Source organism: Chanodichthys erythropterus, chromosome 10 (assembly GCF_024489055.1).
Source record: "Chanodichthys erythropterus isolate Z2021 chromosome 10, ASM2448905v1, whole genome shotgun sequence".
NCBI lineage: Eukaryota > Metazoa > Chordata > Actinopteri > Cypriniformes > Xenocyprididae > Chanodichthys > Chanodichthys erythropterus.
The window spans coordinates 58,935,906-58,955,315 of NC_090230.1; the positions used below are offsets into that span (position 1 = coordinate 58,935,906).

The following is a 19,410-nucleotide window of genomic DNA, read 5'->3' on the forward strand; positions in this document are numbered from 1 at the left end:
ATCATGATTGACAGCTGTGCTTACAAATGAGTCTGCGGGCAGAGGAGTGTGGGCAGGATCTTGATACCACGGCTCCACCTCATGATCATTTAGTAAAAGTCTTGTAGTGAATAATAGTGCTACAGGCAACATTGTCACAGTGTTTAAGTACAGTGTTCTGTCTGAATGATGGAAGATTTATGTCATACAGTGGAGTTTAAAGAAGCTTTAACAAAGATTTAAAGATTTTTACATTAAAAAAATGATGTTCTTATCTGTAAATATTATAGTTGCATTCCATTCCAAGTGAATTGCTGTTAAATTTACCAAATATATTTATACTAAAGTGTGTGTGCGTTGACCAGACCATCAAAGAGAATGCAATAATTAATAATAATAATAATAATAATTTAACTAAAATATTAGTTTCAATATTTGTTGTTGAACGTTTACATTTAATAGAAAAGATTCATGTTTCTGCAGTTTATATTGTAAAATATTAGCTTAAAGGTGCCCTAGATTCAAAACTTGAATTTACCTTGGCATAGTTGAATAACAAGATTTCAGTACATGGAAATGACATACAGTGAGTCTCAAACTCCATTGTTTCCTCCTTATATAAATCTCATTTGTTTAAAAGACCTCCAAAGAACAGGCGAATCTCAACATAACACCCACTGTCACGTAACAGTCGGGATCATTAATATGTACGCCCCCAATATTTGCATATGCCAGCCCATGATCGAGGCATTACACAAGGGCAGCCAGTATTAACGTCTGAATCTGTGCACAGCAGAATCTTCAGACTAGGTAAGCAAGCAAGGACAACAGCGAAAAATGGCAGATGGAGCAATAATAACTAACATGATCCATGATAACATGATATTTTTAGTGGTGTTTGTAAATTGTCTTTCTAAATGTTTCGTTAGCATGTTGCTAATGTACTGTTAAATGTGGTTAAAGTTACCATTGTTTATTACTGTATTCACAGACACAAGACTGTCGTTATTTTCATTTTTCATTTATAATTCATAAACACAACTTAATTCTTTATAAATCTCTCCAAAAGTGTGTAATGTTAGCTTTAGCCACTGAGCACTATCAAACTCATTCAGAATCAAATGTAAACATCCAAATAAATACCATATTTACGCGATTAGACATGCTGCATGACGAACACTTTGTAAAGATCCATTTTGAGGGTTATATTAGCTGTGTGAACTTTTTTTTATGTTGTTTAAGGCAAGTGCGAGCTCTTGGGGCGTGGAGCACGAGAATTAAAGGGGCCGCACACCCTGAATCGGTGCATTTCTAATTATGCCCCAAAATAGGCAGTTAAAAAAATTAATAAAAAAAAAAAAAAGGGGGTATTTTGAGCTGAAACTTCACAGACACATTCAGGGGACACCTTTGACTTATAGTACATCTTTTAAAAACATGTTCTTCGGCACCTTTTAAAATACTATTGTTACATTTTATATTCATTTTAAAGCCTGGAATTTACACATTGTTCTGAGAAGAACAGGATATGGAAATAGAAAGCTTTTGTCAATAAAATACAGGAAACTATTATTATTATTATTATTATTATTATTATTATTAATTTCAAATGGTTGGAGTCAAAGGAGTTGGAAAACAAGAAAAGGAGTCATAAATAATTTTGCACTTAATTTGAAATTAAGATGATGAAGATTTTCACATCACATCGCCTTATCCAAAGAGTTTATTGCGAATTGTGTTTCTCTACCATGCTGTCCAGCCTTGATGTGTATTGACTGATTTCCCTGTGATCGTAGGCCGAGGCTGAGGTGGCGTCCCTGAACAGACGTATCCAGCTGGTTGAGGAGGAGTTAGATCGTGCCCAGGAGAGACTTGCCACTGCGCTACAGAAGCTGGAGGAGGCAGAGAAAGCCGCAGATGAGAGCGAGAGGTGTGGCGGCAGCATCCCAGCATAATAATTTTTCCCACTCCACACCTTAACTACACATCTGGGCTTTGTTCACAGACGCACTGTTTTATGTATTTGACTCGCATCCATTGTTGTAATATGAACAAAAATAGACGGCAGGATTCAAGCCAGATTTGTCTGTAGTTTTTTGGTAATTTGGGATCTGTCCAGTGTGCTTTCCTGTCTTTGGCCCGAGACAATGGGATCAACTCCAACATCCCCGTGACCCTACATAGGACAAGCGGTTTAGAAAATGGATGCATGTTTTTCCACAATATTGGCTGTTCTCTTAGGTCTCTTGGTAATGCGGACAGTCAGTACTAAATATCTTGTGCATTGTGTGAACAAAGCCTTGGAGAACGATGAGGAAATACCTCAATCCTGTTATGTTTTGTCTTGCCAAGTTTGTCTGTTCAAGGCATTGCCTAATTGTAATACTGACCATGTGCTTTTTTTCTCACAGAGGAATGAAGGTGATAGAGAACAGAGCAACAAAAGATGAGGAGAAGATGGAGATCCAGGAGATGCAGCTGAAGGAGGCCAAACACATCGCTGAGGAGGCGGACCGCAAATATGAGGAGGTGTGCATGTCACATTTTTAAATGAATGGAATCAGTTGAAATGAGGCTTCTTATAACTACAGCCTTTGCACAGTAAATGGCAGTTATTACGGGTGGTGATATAACCAAAATGTTATGTCATGTTATAGGTCATTTTATATTTCAGTAACACTATATATGACAGTTTATTTTTTGCTGGAAATTTCACCCTAAAATGTTCCTCATCATAGCTTTAAGGTTTTTCTTATAGGACACTGCACTCAAATATGAATAAAACAGTCATTACAGCCAGGCCTGAAAGTTCAAAATGGTGGCAAAGTCTTTATAAAGACATGGAAAACATTTTCAGACTTAGACTTGGGATTCGGATGAAAGAAAAAAAAAAAGCTAATCCCATAAGCTTCGTGAAATATAAGAATGAATTTGTTTTCTTTATATAATAATTTAAGAATACATTTACACTATACATGGCAATGACTTTGTGGTCAGTTGTCACAAGTTTGGTAGATATTTTTATAGACACCCTGTATGTGTATTAAAAGTTTCATGTTCAGCAGCTGTTCACAAGTGAATTAATTAATTGGCTGCTGAATTTTGAATGGCTGTTGGTGGCCATTTATACTGTTTTATCCAAATTAGTTTTTGAAGAACAAGCATGTTTCTTTCTTGACCAAATGGTCACAGAGTTGTTGTTGTAGTGTGGAAGGTGGATTACTATAACTAAACTTGAATTATTGTTTATTGGGGATTAACTTCCTTCTTCTTAACTTGGCTTGACAGATCTTTGATATTGCTATTTGATTGTAATTGTAAAACTGTGTCTGTTCGTGTGTTTGTTTGACTGCAGGTGGCGCGTAAACTGGTGATTCTTGAGGGTGAGCTTGAGCGCTCTGAGGAACGAGCTGAAGTGGCTGAGGCGTAAGTACATATAATCCTTATTAATCTCTTTAGTTGAGATTGGACTATTGCATTATTATAAAACCTCAATAAATAAAAACATCAGTAACCTTGTATGTTAACAGTGGTGCCTGTAGTCGATTATGTTTCTTACTGATGCATTTCATTTTTTACTAGCACTAACATCATGATAATATGAACAGGCTTAATCTGCATTTGGATAACTGCTCCTTAAATTCCTCGCTAGAATACATTATGAACAAAAATATATTGATTGGTTTATTCAAAAATGCGTGGAATATATATGTGTATATGCGTCCACGTTGTGATTGTAACAAAAGTGTATTTGCATGAATAACCGAGGTTGATATGCATGTCTGTGGTACCTGAAACATACCATTCAGTTGTCATTTTGAGTAAACTTGACAGAACTGATCTCTGTCAGAACTGGGAGGTAAAAGTCTCCAGGATTTCCAAAGATCAGCTGCTGCAAATGCTCTATAATTGGTAACAGAAGAATTCTCAGGGTCATTTAACAACAGCAAGGTTTCTAATTGTCCTTTCTTCACGTTTTCCAAATGCATGCTCCGTTGTTCCTTATCCTGTATCCCCCCCCCATTACCTCCCCCCCTCCCCCACTGGCCCTTTTTGGACTAACCCAGTCGAGTCAGGCAGCTGGAGGAGGAACTTAGACTCATGGACCAGAATTTGAAATCCATGATGGCTGGAGAGGAAGAGGTACTGCTGAGAGACTGACGTAGCACGCTAACGCTTGCTTCTTTTTACTTGTCCTCTCTTTCGGAGATCTATGACCTCCTCTGCTGCTCTTCTCGGCTTTATCCCTGTGTCAATGAAACGCATCTTTTGCAAAAAGTAAAGGGGCCTCAACTAGAACCTTGGGGAATGCCACACTTTAATTGCTGCTGTTATGTAGCAAACATCTCGGAAAAGGATTGCTTTTTCGTTATTTGAATAAACACTAAAGTAGCTAGTTTTGACCTCTCGAAACTGCCATTCTAGTCTGCATGGATTTCTTTTTCTATAGAAAGTGGTTTGTGAATAACGTTCAGGCATGTAAAGTGTTACTGTCTGATGTGCTTGGAGCTGTGAATGGTTCTAAGATAAGATATGGGGAATGGCCTCATTCTTCCATTATGGTTGGGGTCTCTTTAGCTAAAAATGCTTCCTTTCCTGTCTTCTCAAAATGCTGTCTCTCTCCTCTCCTTTGCCCTTTCTTTTCCTGCATCTCTTGCTGTGGTATAGCAAATCTGGTGACCTTGAGGAAGAATTGAAAAATGTCACCAACAATTTGAAGTCCCTGGAGGCACAGGCTGAGAAGGTAGGCAGAGCACTCATAGGATTTTTCAATGTGAAAGGTCCAAATGCCCTGCTGTTCACTTTTCAAGTCAGGCTGCCCATGTTCACTCTGTCTTTGTGGTTGTAGTGTTGTTCTTTGCACAACAAATTATAATATCACATATGTCATTTGTCCAAATTTTAAACCAAACATAAAATGAGATTCCCCTTGTTAAATCAGCATTGTATATAGGGTGAGATAAGCCAGTGAAGTGAATTACTTTTAATCAGTTCTTTTGGTCAAGTAAAATAGCTTTCTTATACTCAACGTCTCCATAGTTTCTCTTTCCAAAGCTATGCATTGTTCTTCTTCTGATTTCAGACGCAACAATATATGTAGCCTATAAAGAATTCTTAAAATATTGAATGACTGCTGATTAATAATTTTTTTTTTTTATTATTATTATTTATTCCCCAGTACTCCACAAAGGAAGACAAATATGAAGAGGAAATCAGAGTACTGACTGACAAACTCAAAGAGGTGCGTTTTCATTTCACTATATTTAAATTACACTGCATATTTCAAATAAAAGCACTCTTCATACACAATGCTGAGCAAATTCAAAGTGGTTTTCAGCTGTTTATGGACTTCAACTGCTCTGAAATCCAGACATGGACAGCTCATTATTAAGTCATAATCTTCCCTGCTTTCTCCCTACTATGGTTAGGATTATGTTTCTGACCAATCCGGTTGCAGTCTCCGCAGTGTTTGAACCAATCATAAGCACTACAGTCAAAATTCGGCACAACACCAGTCTAAGCCATGTAGTGCTGGTGAACTTGCTTTGGGCTTGCGCCTTGCTATCCAGTGATGAATGCAACGCAAGCCATTTGGTCCCTTTGAATTCAAAACTGTTATGTGCTATACACTCCTATGATATAAGAACTTTAAAAGCTTCATGCTAAAGCCATCTGAAACTAGAAACAAAACAGCATTGTCTATGTAAACTGCAGTGACATGGTAAACTGGAAAACATGATACACAGCGGTAATTACAAGCTTATCAATCCATACAGCACCATTCATATAGAACATTTCATTGCAGTTACTAACACTGTAGTGTTTTTTTTTTTTAATATTTTTTTTTTAATAAATGTTACTATTATTATAGTAATTAAATATTGTATATTAAGGGGGCTTAAGTCTTATAAGTACTTGGTTTAAACTTGGTTTTGACATTTACTGGCCTAAGTAAACACTGGCCCACCGATTAAAAAGTCACAGTCCATCCCTGGAGCAGATGTTAAAGGGATAGTTCACCCAAAAATGAAAATTTGATGTTTATCTGCTTACCCCCAGCGCATCCAAGATGTAGGTGACTTTTTTTCTTCAGTAGAACACAAATGATGATTTTTAACTCCACCCGTTGCAGTCTGTAATAATGCGAGTGGATGGGAACTTCTACTATAAGAGTAAATAAAACTTGCATAGACAAGTCCAAATTAAACCCTGCGGCTCGTGACGACACATTGATGTCCTAAGACACGAAACGATCGGTTTGTGTGAGAAACCGAACAGTATTTATATAATTTTTTTACCTCTAAAACACCACTCTGTCCAACTGTGTTCAGCATTCGGTTAGTGAGATCTGATTGTGCTCTGACAGTGGCAGTGATGTCTAGCACTCATTAAAGTATATGCGCGAGACATCACTGCCATAGTCAGAGCGCGATCAGACCTCACTAAGCGAATGCTGAATATAGTTGGACATAGTGGAGTATTAGAGGTAAAAAATTATATAAATACTGATCGTTTCGTGTCTTAGGACATCAATGTGTCGTCACTAGCCGCAGGGTTTAATTTGGACTTGTCTATGCAAGTTTTATTTAGTCTTATAGTAGAAGTTCCCATCCACTCGCATTATTTGACTGACAGGCAGCAACGGCTGGAGTTAAAAATCATCATTTGTGTTCTACTGAAGAAACAAAGTCACCTACATCTTGGATGCGCTGGGGGTAAGCTGATAAACATCAAATTTTCATTGTTGGGTGAACTATCCCTTTAAACTTCATCTGCTATGTTGTCATTGTCATATGAATTATGCTGTCAGTTACATCACTTCACTGCCATTCACATCTCTTTTCCTGTGGCCTTATGGGATAGTAAAGTGTCCTGTGCATGTGCACTTCAGAATGGCCCTGTCCCAAATGGCACATTTCATGTGCACTTGTGGTCTTGTGGACTTGCAATAGCCTCCACGAGTATGTGTCCTTTAAGTCCACATGACCAAAGGGCCAAGTAGTAAGTCCAATTCATAGGGCCGGTTCACACAGACCGCCTTTATGCTGTTAAAAAAGCGAGACAAAGGTCAGTGGAACAAAAAAAGCACAAGGTCATGTAATATTACTAAAGTGATTATTTTGTCCAAATCGGTTATTGATAAAATATTATACGGTCTTCCGCTCAAGAGTTCATGAGAATGTTAATTTCTTTTCTCTAGGCTGAAACACGTGCTGAGTTTGCTGAGAGGTCCGTGGCGAAGCTTGAGAAGACCATTGATGATTTAGAAGGTACATCTTCAAGATTTATTATGCTGCCTGTAAATAGTGTGAAACTAATGACAGAATAACAGCAATGTACATTGTGTGCGTTAGCAGTTTTGATGCCTCACTCTTCATAAAGTCATTCCAATTCTAACTTCCCTAACCATAATTAGGAATAGGAAAATTGGAAAATTGTTTCGCATGATCAAAATGAGCTGGTTGTACACTAACATTGCTTGAAATGGTTGAAGGCATTGTGTGCGTTTTCGGCAGATGGATCTGGTGTCTTTTTGATGTACTGAAACTGCATGTCATCTGTTTTTGGTGAGGTGACTGACACCTTAGATGTTCATTGAATGAGTAGACGACATGTGAGAGCATGTATCGTGGGTTTTTGCGGATGGAGTTTCATTTCAGGGTGACTGATCAAGATGACACTCTGAGTGAGGATGCTTGTTCCAAGGTTTTCTAACCAAGATTTCATACTTATTGCTTGTTGTTCAAACAAACTTTTATAGTTGAAACTGGCCTCTGAAATCCTCCATCTGACGGCATTATTCTGTCTTTTTCTGCTCATTGTTTCGTTCTGTCTGTTTGTTTGTGTTCTCTGTGGTCGTTTCTCTGGGATGATGCACAGATGAGGTGTACGCTCAGAAACTCAAGGGTAAAGCCCTCAGCGAGGAGCTGGATCTGGCTCTAAATGACATGACTACCCTCTAAACGCACTCTTGGTCTCCTTCTCATCCTTCACCTCTCCGTTTTTCCCCCTCTGTGGCATTGTTCAAATGGCTAGTTCTGTTCTGTTTTCTTCATGTGACTTTAAAACGGACATCAGACATTATTGTTCAGTCTGATTTGCGCTCATGCTGCAGCTCAAGTTTTGTGTCCTGTCTTTCTCTCCTGATTTTGTAATCTGTAATGGAATGGTCAACATTTGTGTGTTGTTCCCAGCACTGTCCATTTAGAAGTTCATGATAAGCTCAATGTTTAGCAGAGTATCTATCACAATGTTGACACTTCCACTGCAGCGTCTGTGTCATACGTGCTCACTGCTGCTTTACTTTACTTTATCCTGCTGCTGTAATAAATGTCTTGCTTCAGTTTCCTCCTGTTTCTTGAGATTTATTTTATTTACTTATTATCGTTATCACAAGTTATTATCATCTGTTTTATCTGTGAGAATAAATATTACAGGTAGTGACATCTAGATTTTGGTAAATCGTGGGTTACACTTTATTTAGATGGTCCACTTTAGACATTCAACTAACTATGAGTTACTTTGCAACTACAGGTCAACTAACTCAAGTATTCAAGTATTCAAATATAATTTGAATATAATTCAAGTATTAGTAGACTATTAGGTTCGGGTTAGTAGAATAAGTTGACATAGTTGCAAATTTACTTGCAGTTAGTAGAATATCTAAAGTGGACCATCAAAATAAAGTGTTATTGACTCATGGACACTGTGGACAGCACTCAGAACACTAAAAACAATATATATTCCTAAATGTCTTCAGGGCCAAAATCTCACTCGGATATACGTCATCCCTATTGGAAGAAAACTCTTCTCAATTTTGGATTCAAGCAGACAAGCACACTTAAAAAATATGGCCATTAGACAACAAACTCCCAAGTGTCTTCCTAATGCTAAGAGACATATTATTGACAATATCGTAAACAAATCAAATTGTTTTTTGATAGACTGTATTTGTATAATAATAACATCAGTAGAAGACCATTTTAAAATTTCAGGACTTTGTAATTAGGACAGTTCATAGAATGCATCCCTTAAAGTTCACCCAAAAATGAAAATTGTCATTGTTTACTCACCCTCACGTTTCTTTGTTCTGTTGAACACAAAGGAAGATATTTTGAAGAATGTGTTAAACTGAACAGTTTTTGGGCACCATTGACATCCATAGTAGTTTTTTTTCCTACTAAGGAAGTCAGTGGTGCCCCAATGTGGCCTGTTAAAAAACTTTCTTCAAAATATCTTCCTTTATGTTCAACAGAACAAAGAAATTTATACAGATTTGGTACAAATTTGGAATTTTCATTTTTGGGTGAACTATACCTTTAAAGATCTTCTGAAGCCTGTATCTTTTTTTATGAGCACTGTAGTCTGTCAACAAATGGCACACTTTTTTAATAAGCCTCTTTTAAAAATCAGTGCCATTATTGGTAGAAATATACTTGATTTTACATAAATATGATTATGTGTAGAACACTAGCTGAACTATGGCCAGAAAAAGCTTACATGGTTTGATATGGACGAGGATCCACTTCGCAAGTGTTTTCGAACTTACCGCAGTGTTTCGTGTAGAAACCGCTCTTGTGTCTGCTGGGCGAGTATTTTTGAGTTCTCCTGTGTTGTGTGCACTCCTGTATCAGGCAGTGCAGTGATTGGATGGAAACCAATTGAAGGGCGTTTCCTCACATGAAAAAGGTAAAAATGTAACCACTCAAAGCTTAATGATACAGATGTTCTTCTGCATGGTTTGTCATATTAATCACAATGAACACTAAGGTCAGAAACTTACTTTTTGCTATGCAGATGTGAAAGCTTGGTGAAGAATTCAGCTATGCAAAGATTTCAAAATGTAATTGCATTGTGTTATAAATTGCAGTCTCAGGTCTAAAATCACTTTCTGTGACTTCAACTTCAGTTTCAAACCTAGAAGACTGAAATATTAAAAAACAAAATCATAAAAAGTAATGCCTAATGTCACTGTTTTCTTGAATATGCTTTATTTACACACCTGGCTGTTCCAAAAAGTAGGTTTAATGAGAAAGTTAGCTTACTTGGACAAGTTTAACTAACTCTGAGTAACTTCCAGTTCCAGAAACCATATATAATATAATATAATATAATATAATATAATATAATATAATATAATATAATATAATATAATATAATATAATATAATATAATATAATATAATATAATATAATACACTGAACAAAATTATACACGCAACACTTTTGTTTTTGCCCCCATTTTTCATGAGCTGAACTCAAAGATCTAAGAATTTTCCTATGTACACAAAAGGCCTATTTCTATCAAATATTGTTCACATATCTGTCTAAATCTGTGTTAGTGAGCTCTTCTCCTTTGCCGAGATAATCCATCCACCTCACAGGTGTGGCATATTGAGATGCTGATTAGACAGCATGATTATTGTACAGGTGTGCCTTAGGCTGGCCACTATAAAAGGCCCCTCTAAAATGTGCAGTTTTATCACACAGCACAATGCCACAGATGTCGCAAGTTTTGAGGGAGCGTACAATTGGCATGCTGACTGCAGGAATGTCCGCCAGAGCTGTTGCCCGTGAATTGAATGTTCATTTGTCTACCGTAAGCCGTACATTTTCACTGTACAGGGCAGATGGCAGACAGCATTTATGGCATTGTGTGGGTGAGCGGTTTGCTGATGTCAAAGTTGTGGATCGAGTGGCCGTGGTGGTGGAGTTATGGTATGGGCAGGCGTATGTTATGGACAACGAACACAGGTGCATTGATGGCATTTTGAATGCACAGAGATACCGTGATGAGATCCTGAGGCCCGTTGTTGTGCCATTCATCCACGACTATCACCTCATGTTGCAGCATGATAATGCATGGCCCCGTGTTGCAAGGATCTGTACACAATTCCTGGAAGCTGAAAACATCCCAATTCTTGCATGGCCAGCATACTCTCCGGACATGTCACCCATTGAGCATGTTCGGGATGCTCTGGATCGGTGTATACGACAGCGTGTTCCAGTTCCTGCCAATGTCCAGCAACTTCACACAGCCATTGAAGAGGAGTGGACCAACATTCCACAGGCCGCAATCAACAACCTGATCAACTCTCTGCGAAGGAGATGTATTGCACTGAGGCAAATGGTGGTCACACCAGTTACTGACTGGTTTTCAAACCCCCCAATACAGTGAAACTGCACATTTTAGAGTGGTCTTTTATTGTGGCCAACCTAAGGCACACCTGTGCAATAATCATGCTGTCTAATCAGCATCTTGATATGCCACACCTGTGAGGTGGATGGATTATCTTGGCAAAGGAGAAGTGCTCACTAACACAGATTTAGACAGATTTGTGAACAATATTTGAGAGAAATAGGCCTTTTGTGTACATAGAAAAAGTTCATCTCATGAAAAATGGGGGCAAAAATAAAAGTGTTGCGTTTATAATTTTGTTCAGTGTGTATAATATATAAATTAACTGCATGTAATTCACTGCATGTTAACCTAAGTTAAATTGCTTTCTGGAATATAAAACCCTTTTGTTAACATCTCAGATGTGCTTTAGGATTTCATGACCTTTTTAAGGGCATAAATCAGCTGTAGTTGATTAAAACGGACAGATGTTATTATGTCTCCTGACTCTTAAATCAAACTTGACGTCAGTGTTTCTTGTTTGCAGCTATAAGATTCTAAACCAATGTTATAGTTGTCACATCTGCTATAATTAAGGTCAGGAGCGACTCCTGCACTCCATGTGAATGTGGAGGCATTGTTTAGGGGATTCGCTGCACCTTAAAGCAATAGTTTACCCAAAAATGAAAATTCTGTCATTAATTACTCACCCTCATGTCGTTTCACACCCGTAAGACCTTCGTTCATCTTCGGAACACAAATTAAGATATTTTTTATGAAATCTGAGAGATATATGACTCATAGACAGCAATATAATCTACACTTTCAAGGTCCAGAAAGGTACTAAAGACATCGTTAAAACCGTCGGCATGACTGCAGTGGTTCAAACTTCATTTTATGAAGCGATGACAATACTTTTTGTGCCCTTTAATGTGGTTTTCAGTCTATGAATTTCACTCTACTTTGTATGTGGCTAAATAGGAAAAATATTTTATAGTGGCCTAAACTATTTTATAAACTAATTGCCTAAATTCTTTTAAAAAGGTATGCTCATCCAGGGAAGTTTAAGCAAGATGTATCAAAGCTCTAAAGCACTAAAATCATATCAAGAAGAACATTTGATCAGAAAACTTTGTCAAAAAATGGTGCTAATTTAGTAGTTTATTGCCCTTGGAATGGAATCTTTATCTTATTTCTCTTTTTCTTCTTTTCATCTTTTTGACTTCACTGTGTTTGGGCATCACTTAGTTCAACTGAAGAAATTTTATGCAAATTTTGGTATATTGCTGAAATTTTGGTACAAATGCTGAATGGGAAGATCAAGATGTGAATAACATTTGCTTGAGGTGAAACTTTTATTTGCTGAGTATTCATAAATTCCAAAGGAAATACATTTACAGAATAAATTCTTAGACGCGCATCAAAGTCACGTGACTTGAAGTCGTTAGTGAAACAACTTCCATTTCTATTTTTCGTTATAACCAGCAATGACAATCTTCTTGTGCTTTTGCAATATTCCTGTTTTTTTTTTTTTTTTTTTTTTTTTTTTTTTTTTTGGTCACGTAAATTTGCAACTTGGATAGAACCACAACTTATTGATGCTGCTGAAGTCAGACACAACCTGGCTGGAGTTCCTTGTGTTATTGACAGTGCATTTAAAATACTCTAGCTTTTTTTAATATTTAATGCTGTCATATTACACACTGCCGATGGCTTACAGACATGGCTGCTTGTTAATAGCTGGTTTGACAGAAGAACAGAAACTTTACAAACTCATAAAAGGTGCTGATAAATGGAATATGGAAACTGCACTGAAAAGACACTGTAATCCATGGGGGTTTTATCATAAAAATGTGCACAGGGTTTTAAACAGTGTGAATTCCAGGGACGGTTATATTACAGGTTTAGGTGCAATTCTTTACAGAGTTTTAAAGTGTGGTTTCTTAGAGAATTATCATTTTTTGTCATTCCTCTCATTTTTATAGTTCCTATATCACAACTGTCAAGATTTGATTGCCTTCTCAATTTATGTGATAGCCTACTTTGCGTTTTTCATTATTCTGAGGTTGTATATCAAGGCTGTCTCACCATGTCTCTGTTTGCTCTCACATCACCAGAGAAACTAGCCCAGGCCAAAGAGGAGAATCTGAACATGCACCAAGTGCTTGACCAGACCCTTCTGGAGCTCAACAATTTATAAAGATGGAGTCTTACAACACACTAAGCTTTCCAGCGGGGCCTGACGCACATGCTCTCCAGCTTCAGCCATACGGAGGGTGCTTTGATAAAGGAATCTCTTATAGTCACACACTTCCTATTTTCTTTCCAAACAATGTCTTGTAATAGTAGCAAAGCCAGCAGTTCTTTAAACAAAGCATTTACTTGGATTTGTAATAAATTTATTGTGACTGTCTAATTTGGTTTGATTTATTCTAAACATCACGTTTACTACAAGTGTTGTTTCCTCCAAAGTCAATTTTTTGACCTCAACTAAATAATGCTGTAATTTACGACTTTGGACTTAACCATACCAACAATTTAAAAGAATGTTTTTGCACTTTTGAGGTTACATTTTTTTTTTTTTTTTTTTTTTTTTTAAGCTTTTTCATCAATTTGTACCAAAATGCACAACCTGTGATTGTAACTAATGTGTCTCAAATCACAAAATTGTAAAACAAATGCTCAGTATGCAGTGTTGCAAACTTGTGGCCTTTCTGTGAAATTTGCTGTTCCAAATGCAAAAGGTTTTTGATGTGATTTGTGTGGATCTCATGTCCGGCCCTTATGGAGGAGGGTCCAAAAATTAGTTTGTGCTGATATACCCTTGCTTTTATAGACCTACAGTCATTAAAAATGTTGTGAAATAGCAGTAGGCGACAATAAATTGGTCATAATGATATGAAATTGGGCCTGTATGACATGGCTTATGTTTTTGACTATAATAACTACTGCAAATGTTTGCAAACTCTTTTGTCTATTTGACTGATCATACCAAATATGCGAAGCATCCTGTAACGGCGCATCGTATTAACACAATCATGCTACTTAAATACTAATGATGGGGTTGCATGAGATGTTATGTGAAGAATGCAATGGATTTGTTTCATTGGGGAACATAATTTTTACATTGTTTAAAACTCCTCTAATGGAAATCGCTACAGTAAATCCTAGAAAATTCAATAGAACTATTTGGTATATAAAAGGGATATAGTAAAAGAAATAACTTTTGGGTCATTATTACACGCCTTTTTAAATAATTCCTTCAATTTTAAGAAGCCTCACCCAATTATGTATCCTATGCAATTGTTTGAGCTGTTTGATTAAAATGATTAAAATAATGAAAATAGAACTTTGCCTTTTGATGATTTGTTTACCTGCCTATGTTTTTATCGAAAAATCATCCTCTTAAGAAGTCTGACTCTGTAACAATGAAGAGTGGTGACGGATTAAACGACAGATTTGCAAAGTTACCACTAACTGTTTTTTTTTGTTTTGACATCAGGTATGGTGTATAAATTGATGTGAAGAAAAATTAAGCATTTTCGCATAAATCTGCAACTTAAAATTTGAAAAATAAAGCGATCAAAATACTTTCTGAATGCACTGAACATTTTAGCTAGGTGTGGCCATGATGAATAATCCATGTTTTTGATAACTATTACATTAAACAGACACATTTATCCACATTAAGGCAACTTGCATTGCATTTATGGTATAAATTTTGCAATCCCTGTTAATCAAACCTATGATCTTTGCATTTTTAGCTCCATGCTCTACTGTTGCATTATTGATAACAGGACTCCAGAGAATCTTTCTGAACTCCAAACTTGACATGGGTAAGGTGTTACCTCGCAATGCAAATTTGACTTTACATTTATTGTAGTGCCCCCTATTGGCCATTTGTTGTGAGTTCTTGTATCTTATTCGCAACAAATGGTACAACCATCTCACCTAGTTTAAATTCTCTATAGGCCTTACTTTTGGTCTGCATGGTCAGTTTTAACAAAGTATGGTTTAAACCCTACTGTTAGCCCCAAGTGGCAACTATCGGGATCCAGGCACATGAAGAACATGACCAAAACGGTATGCTCTGGATATAGTACGGGTTTGATTTTATGAAAAAGCAACTATTTTATGTTAGTATACATGCAATTTACATATGAATGTGCCCGAAGACGATGGAAAACATATGAAGAGCAGCAGCAGCTTTCCTTTCTGCTCTGATAGCTGCAAGACTACACCGAATTGCATGTTAGAAATCAGGAATGGTGAGAGAACATTGTGCTTCACACGTTTCTCATCTTCAAACCAAAGTAGTCAAATAATGTTTACTCATTAGGTCAGTAAGCGGACAGTAGGCAGTCTTTTGTGGCTGTTCGAATGCATTCGACCACATGAGCATCTCCACACTATGAAAGCAATCCGGTCGAATGTGTAAACATTTTAGACACCGTTGACACTTGTATTTAGCGTCTTCCTCTTGTGATCCGACCTCTTGCCAAATTTCAGGCCCTGTAGATACGAATCCTCTAGTAAGCAGAAATCAGATATTTACTTTAATATGTTTCTTCAAATTGGAAGAAGAAGCTGATATCTCGATTGAACTGATGCTTGAAGGATGCATCCACATCAGCCATGATTAACAGTAGTTAACGGCAATCTATTGCTGTGGTTAAAGGGTTAGTTCACCCAAAAATAAAATTTCTGTCATTAATTCACACTCACCCTCATGTCGTTTCACACCCGTAAGACCTTCATTCATCTTTGGAACACAAATTAAGATATTTTTGTTGAAAACCGAGAGGTATATGACTTGTCCATAGACAGCAAAATAATCAACACTTTCAAGGTCCAGAAAGGTACTAAACACGTTGTTAAAACAGTCGACGTGACCGCAGTGGTTCAACCTTCATTTTATGAAGCGACAAGAATACTTTTTGTGTGAAAAAACAAAACAAAAATATGTATGTGATGCTGATGCAGGAGCCGACCAATAATGAGTCGCCGTTCTGACGTAGAACCTGGAAGCGCTGGACGTAAACAACGTATGAGAATGACACAGAGGAGAAGATATTGTTAAATAAAGTCGTTATTTTTGTTTTGTTTTTGCGCACAAAGAGTATTCTCTTCGCTTCATAAAATGAAGTTTGAACCACTGCAGTCACGCCGACTGTTTTAATGATGTCTTTAGTACCTTTCTGGACCTTGAAAGTGTTGATTATACTGCTGTCTAGACGAGTCATATACCTCTTGGATTTCATCAAAAATATCTTAATTTTGTGTTCTGAAGATGAACGAAGGTCTTACGGGACTGGAACAACATGAGGGTGAGTAATTAATGACAGAATTTTCAGTTTTGGGTGAACTAATGCTTAAAAGTTTTCTGCGCGATTTGATTTGATGGAAATCACAAGACTTCCACGTTGATGGATAAAAATAAAATTAAAAACGCATGAAATGATCACAAACGGAAGGAAAATGGCAGAATAAAAGTAAAGTTACATCACTTAAAATGTACTCAAGAAAAAGTACACAATTTTTAAAGTACTTAAAAAAAAGTACAATTTCACAAAAACTACTTAATTACATTAAAGTGAGTATTTGTAATTCAGGATCCAGAAAAAGGAGAAGTGGGGATTGTCTATATATCAAAACTAAAAACATCAGAATCAGATATGGTACCATTCACAGGGCAATTACTGGCCATAATGATAGCATTACATAAAATACATGAGACTAAAACATGCGCTTATCTGCTCTGACTCAAGTTCAGTCTTAGTAACCATAAATGTCCAACAATCATATACAAGAACAGATATCATGTTACAAATCCTTCATTTACACTTTTAAAAAATTCACCTGTTTCAACTTAAAAACTTAAAGGCACAATATGTAAGAATTTTGGATTAAAATATCCCAAAACCACTAGAATGTTATATATTTGATTGACTTGTGTACTTACATTATCCCAAATGTTTCCAAGAATGTTTAAATCCACAGAAATAAGCAATTTTAACTAGGACACGAACCGTATCCATGCGTCGCCTATCAATGACATCATACCTGCGTTACCCTCAGTTTCCGGTTTTATTTTGTAGAAAACCGTGGAAAAACCAAAGTTGCTTAATATTATGTTTTATTTGACAGGTGAGCAACTGTTTGGATACAATCATCAACAGAAAACGAATCATTGTTATATAGCTCAACACAGTTAGTCTTATTGTTTAAATCCCGTTTTCTTGATTTACAGTGAGTACCATGTTAATGTCGATCTAGCTTACTGCAGTGTGCAACAAGTGTCTCATAGCAGCCGCTGAGCAAACACACAGAGTAGCACTATAACATCTTTCAACACACAAATGTATCTAATATGATAAAACAGGGCTTTTTTACCCCACATACTCTTGACCGGAAGAAGCTGAAGCTGCGACTGCGGCATAATAAAAGTTCCACTGCAATCGAGACATGTGGCGTTCATCTCTCATTAGCAATCGCTCCAGCGGCCTCGTTTCTGCTCGCACAGCACTCGGCCCTGCTCTGCTTCATACTACAGTGACGTTTATAATCTCATCCATGAACATGATTTCTGCCGAGTACCATCCCGATTCTTTTCCACCGCCTGTAAGATGTGAAGACCACAACTCCTATGATTCCGTAAAATCAAGGCGTCATCATTATTATTTTTCAAATTATTTTGATGTGTTAATGTAAACATAAATTGCCGGCTTGGCTATTGATCATATTTTTTTTAGTGTATCAAACTGTTATTGCATATATTTTTACCAATCTTTACTTTTATAGTTATAATAAATCTTTAATCCGAAATATGGTCCAGTGTTCCCCTTTACAGACACATCTCTGAAATTCCCAAATAATACATTATTTGATTCACTATCATCCTTTCCATTAATTTGCATACAAATGATCAGTCAAAGCTTATAGCTCTGTAATTCAAAAGATCACAAGTATCGTTCCCTGGTGTCCTTATAAGAATAATTAAAGCTCCTTTCTTTTTAAAGCTTCACTCTAGATCTTACTGAAAAAGTTTGGAATCACTTCTAATGCACTTCTATCACAAATGTTTTAACAAACTGACTCCATCATAAAGTGGAGCTGATATTTTTATTGACTTCAGTGCTCTCTTAGGATAAAAGAAATTAACACCCAACACACTATCTTTTCCATAAGTTTTGGATATTCTTTTTGCGTTTTACTCCTTATCTCTTTACTTTCATTTGATAGATTATACGAATGAAGACGCTCCGAAACATCTCAGCCTTTTCTTCATCATTTATTGCTATTTTGTCATAAAAACTAAATAAAGTAACACTCTATTTTAAGGTGACATAGTTACATGTTACTACATTTATACTATAGTAATAACAGTAAATTATGCATAATCAAAAGTAACCCTAAGCCAAACCCTTAGCATAACTCTATAGTAAGTAGGCTACATGTAGTTAATTTTATTCTGTATTTATATAAGTACAATGTAGCTATATTACCTTAAAATAAAGTGTAACCATGGATAATTCTTTCCTGAAATTCTTTCCTCATGCCACTTATCTGTTTGATCATTCTCCAAATGTCCTGTTTTGGAGTATTTTACCTGTACTATTACAGAAATTTGCCCAATATTCTTTTTCCTTCTGACTTCAGCTTGTGCTCTTATCAATTTCTGCCTGTTGGGAGTTCTCTTTAGAATATCAAAAGTTTTAATTTTCTCTTTAATCGCTATATTACAATCCTCATTCCACCAAGGTACAATCCAGTCTTTCCTCCTCCCTTTACTGGAATACATATTGATGACACATTTTGTTTTACTGATACAGTCTGCGAGTTTATGAGTTAAATGCCCTAAACTCCAGTTCCATCACTCATTTCTAAAAATGTTCCCCAATTTTTCATATATCCACCTGCCACCTTTTTGAATTACTCCAATTAGCGTGTGCGAGATAAGGGTTCGATCAAGTACAGTATACAGCCTTTGTTTACATCCACCCGGGTTTAATCACCATATTAATGCTCAACAAAGATGCATCATTTATTGTTCCTCCCTCATACTGTGTTTTGTGCATTAAAATCCCCACACCAAATTACTCTTTCTTCATTTAAGCCCTCAGTAATCGCCCAGCAGTCAGCACCAAACTTTTACGCAGAATATAAATTTATTTTTAGATAACTGCTTGAGCTTTTGTGTTTACATGCCTGTTTACTAGTGACACTGACAGCACCACTCAGCGGCAGGAGCGTGCGGTGCAGGGGACGTGAACCCGGAAGCGTAAACCAATCATTTAAACCAAACAAAAGCCC

The 19,410-nt window shown here is 36.7% G+C and overlaps 1 protein-coding gene across 8 annotated transcripts in view; it reads left to right on the top strand.

Moving 5' to 3' along the window:
* The window catches only part of tpm2 (tropomyosin 2 (beta)), a 28,221-nt gene extending 13,594 nt beyond the window's left edge, over nt 1–14,627 (top strand). For 2 of the 8 annotated variants that reach the window (XM_067398392.1, XM_067398396.1), the window contains 7 exons: nt 1,776–1,909; nt 2,391–2,508; nt 3,335–3,405; nt 4,047–4,122; nt 5,159–5,221; nt 7,181–7,250; nt 7,861–8,326. In XM_067398392.1, coding sequence (XP_067254493.1) covers nt 1,776–1,909; nt 2,391–2,508; nt 3,335–3,405; nt 4,047–4,122; nt 5,159–5,221; nt 7,181–7,250; nt 7,861–7,943 — 615 coding nt within the window. In that variant the 3' untranslated portion in view covers nt 7,944–8,326. Of the gene's footprint in view, nt 1–1,775; nt 1,910–2,390; nt 2,509–3,334; nt 3,406–4,046; nt 4,123–4,647; nt 4,724–5,158; nt 5,222–7,180; nt 7,251–7,860; nt 8,327–13,214 lie in introns of those variants that run through there. The other 6 variants (XM_067398390.1, XM_067398394.1, XM_067398393.1 and 3 more) reach the window with 5 other exon arrangements.
* Nucleotides 14,628–19,410: the final 4,783 nt, after the last annotated feature.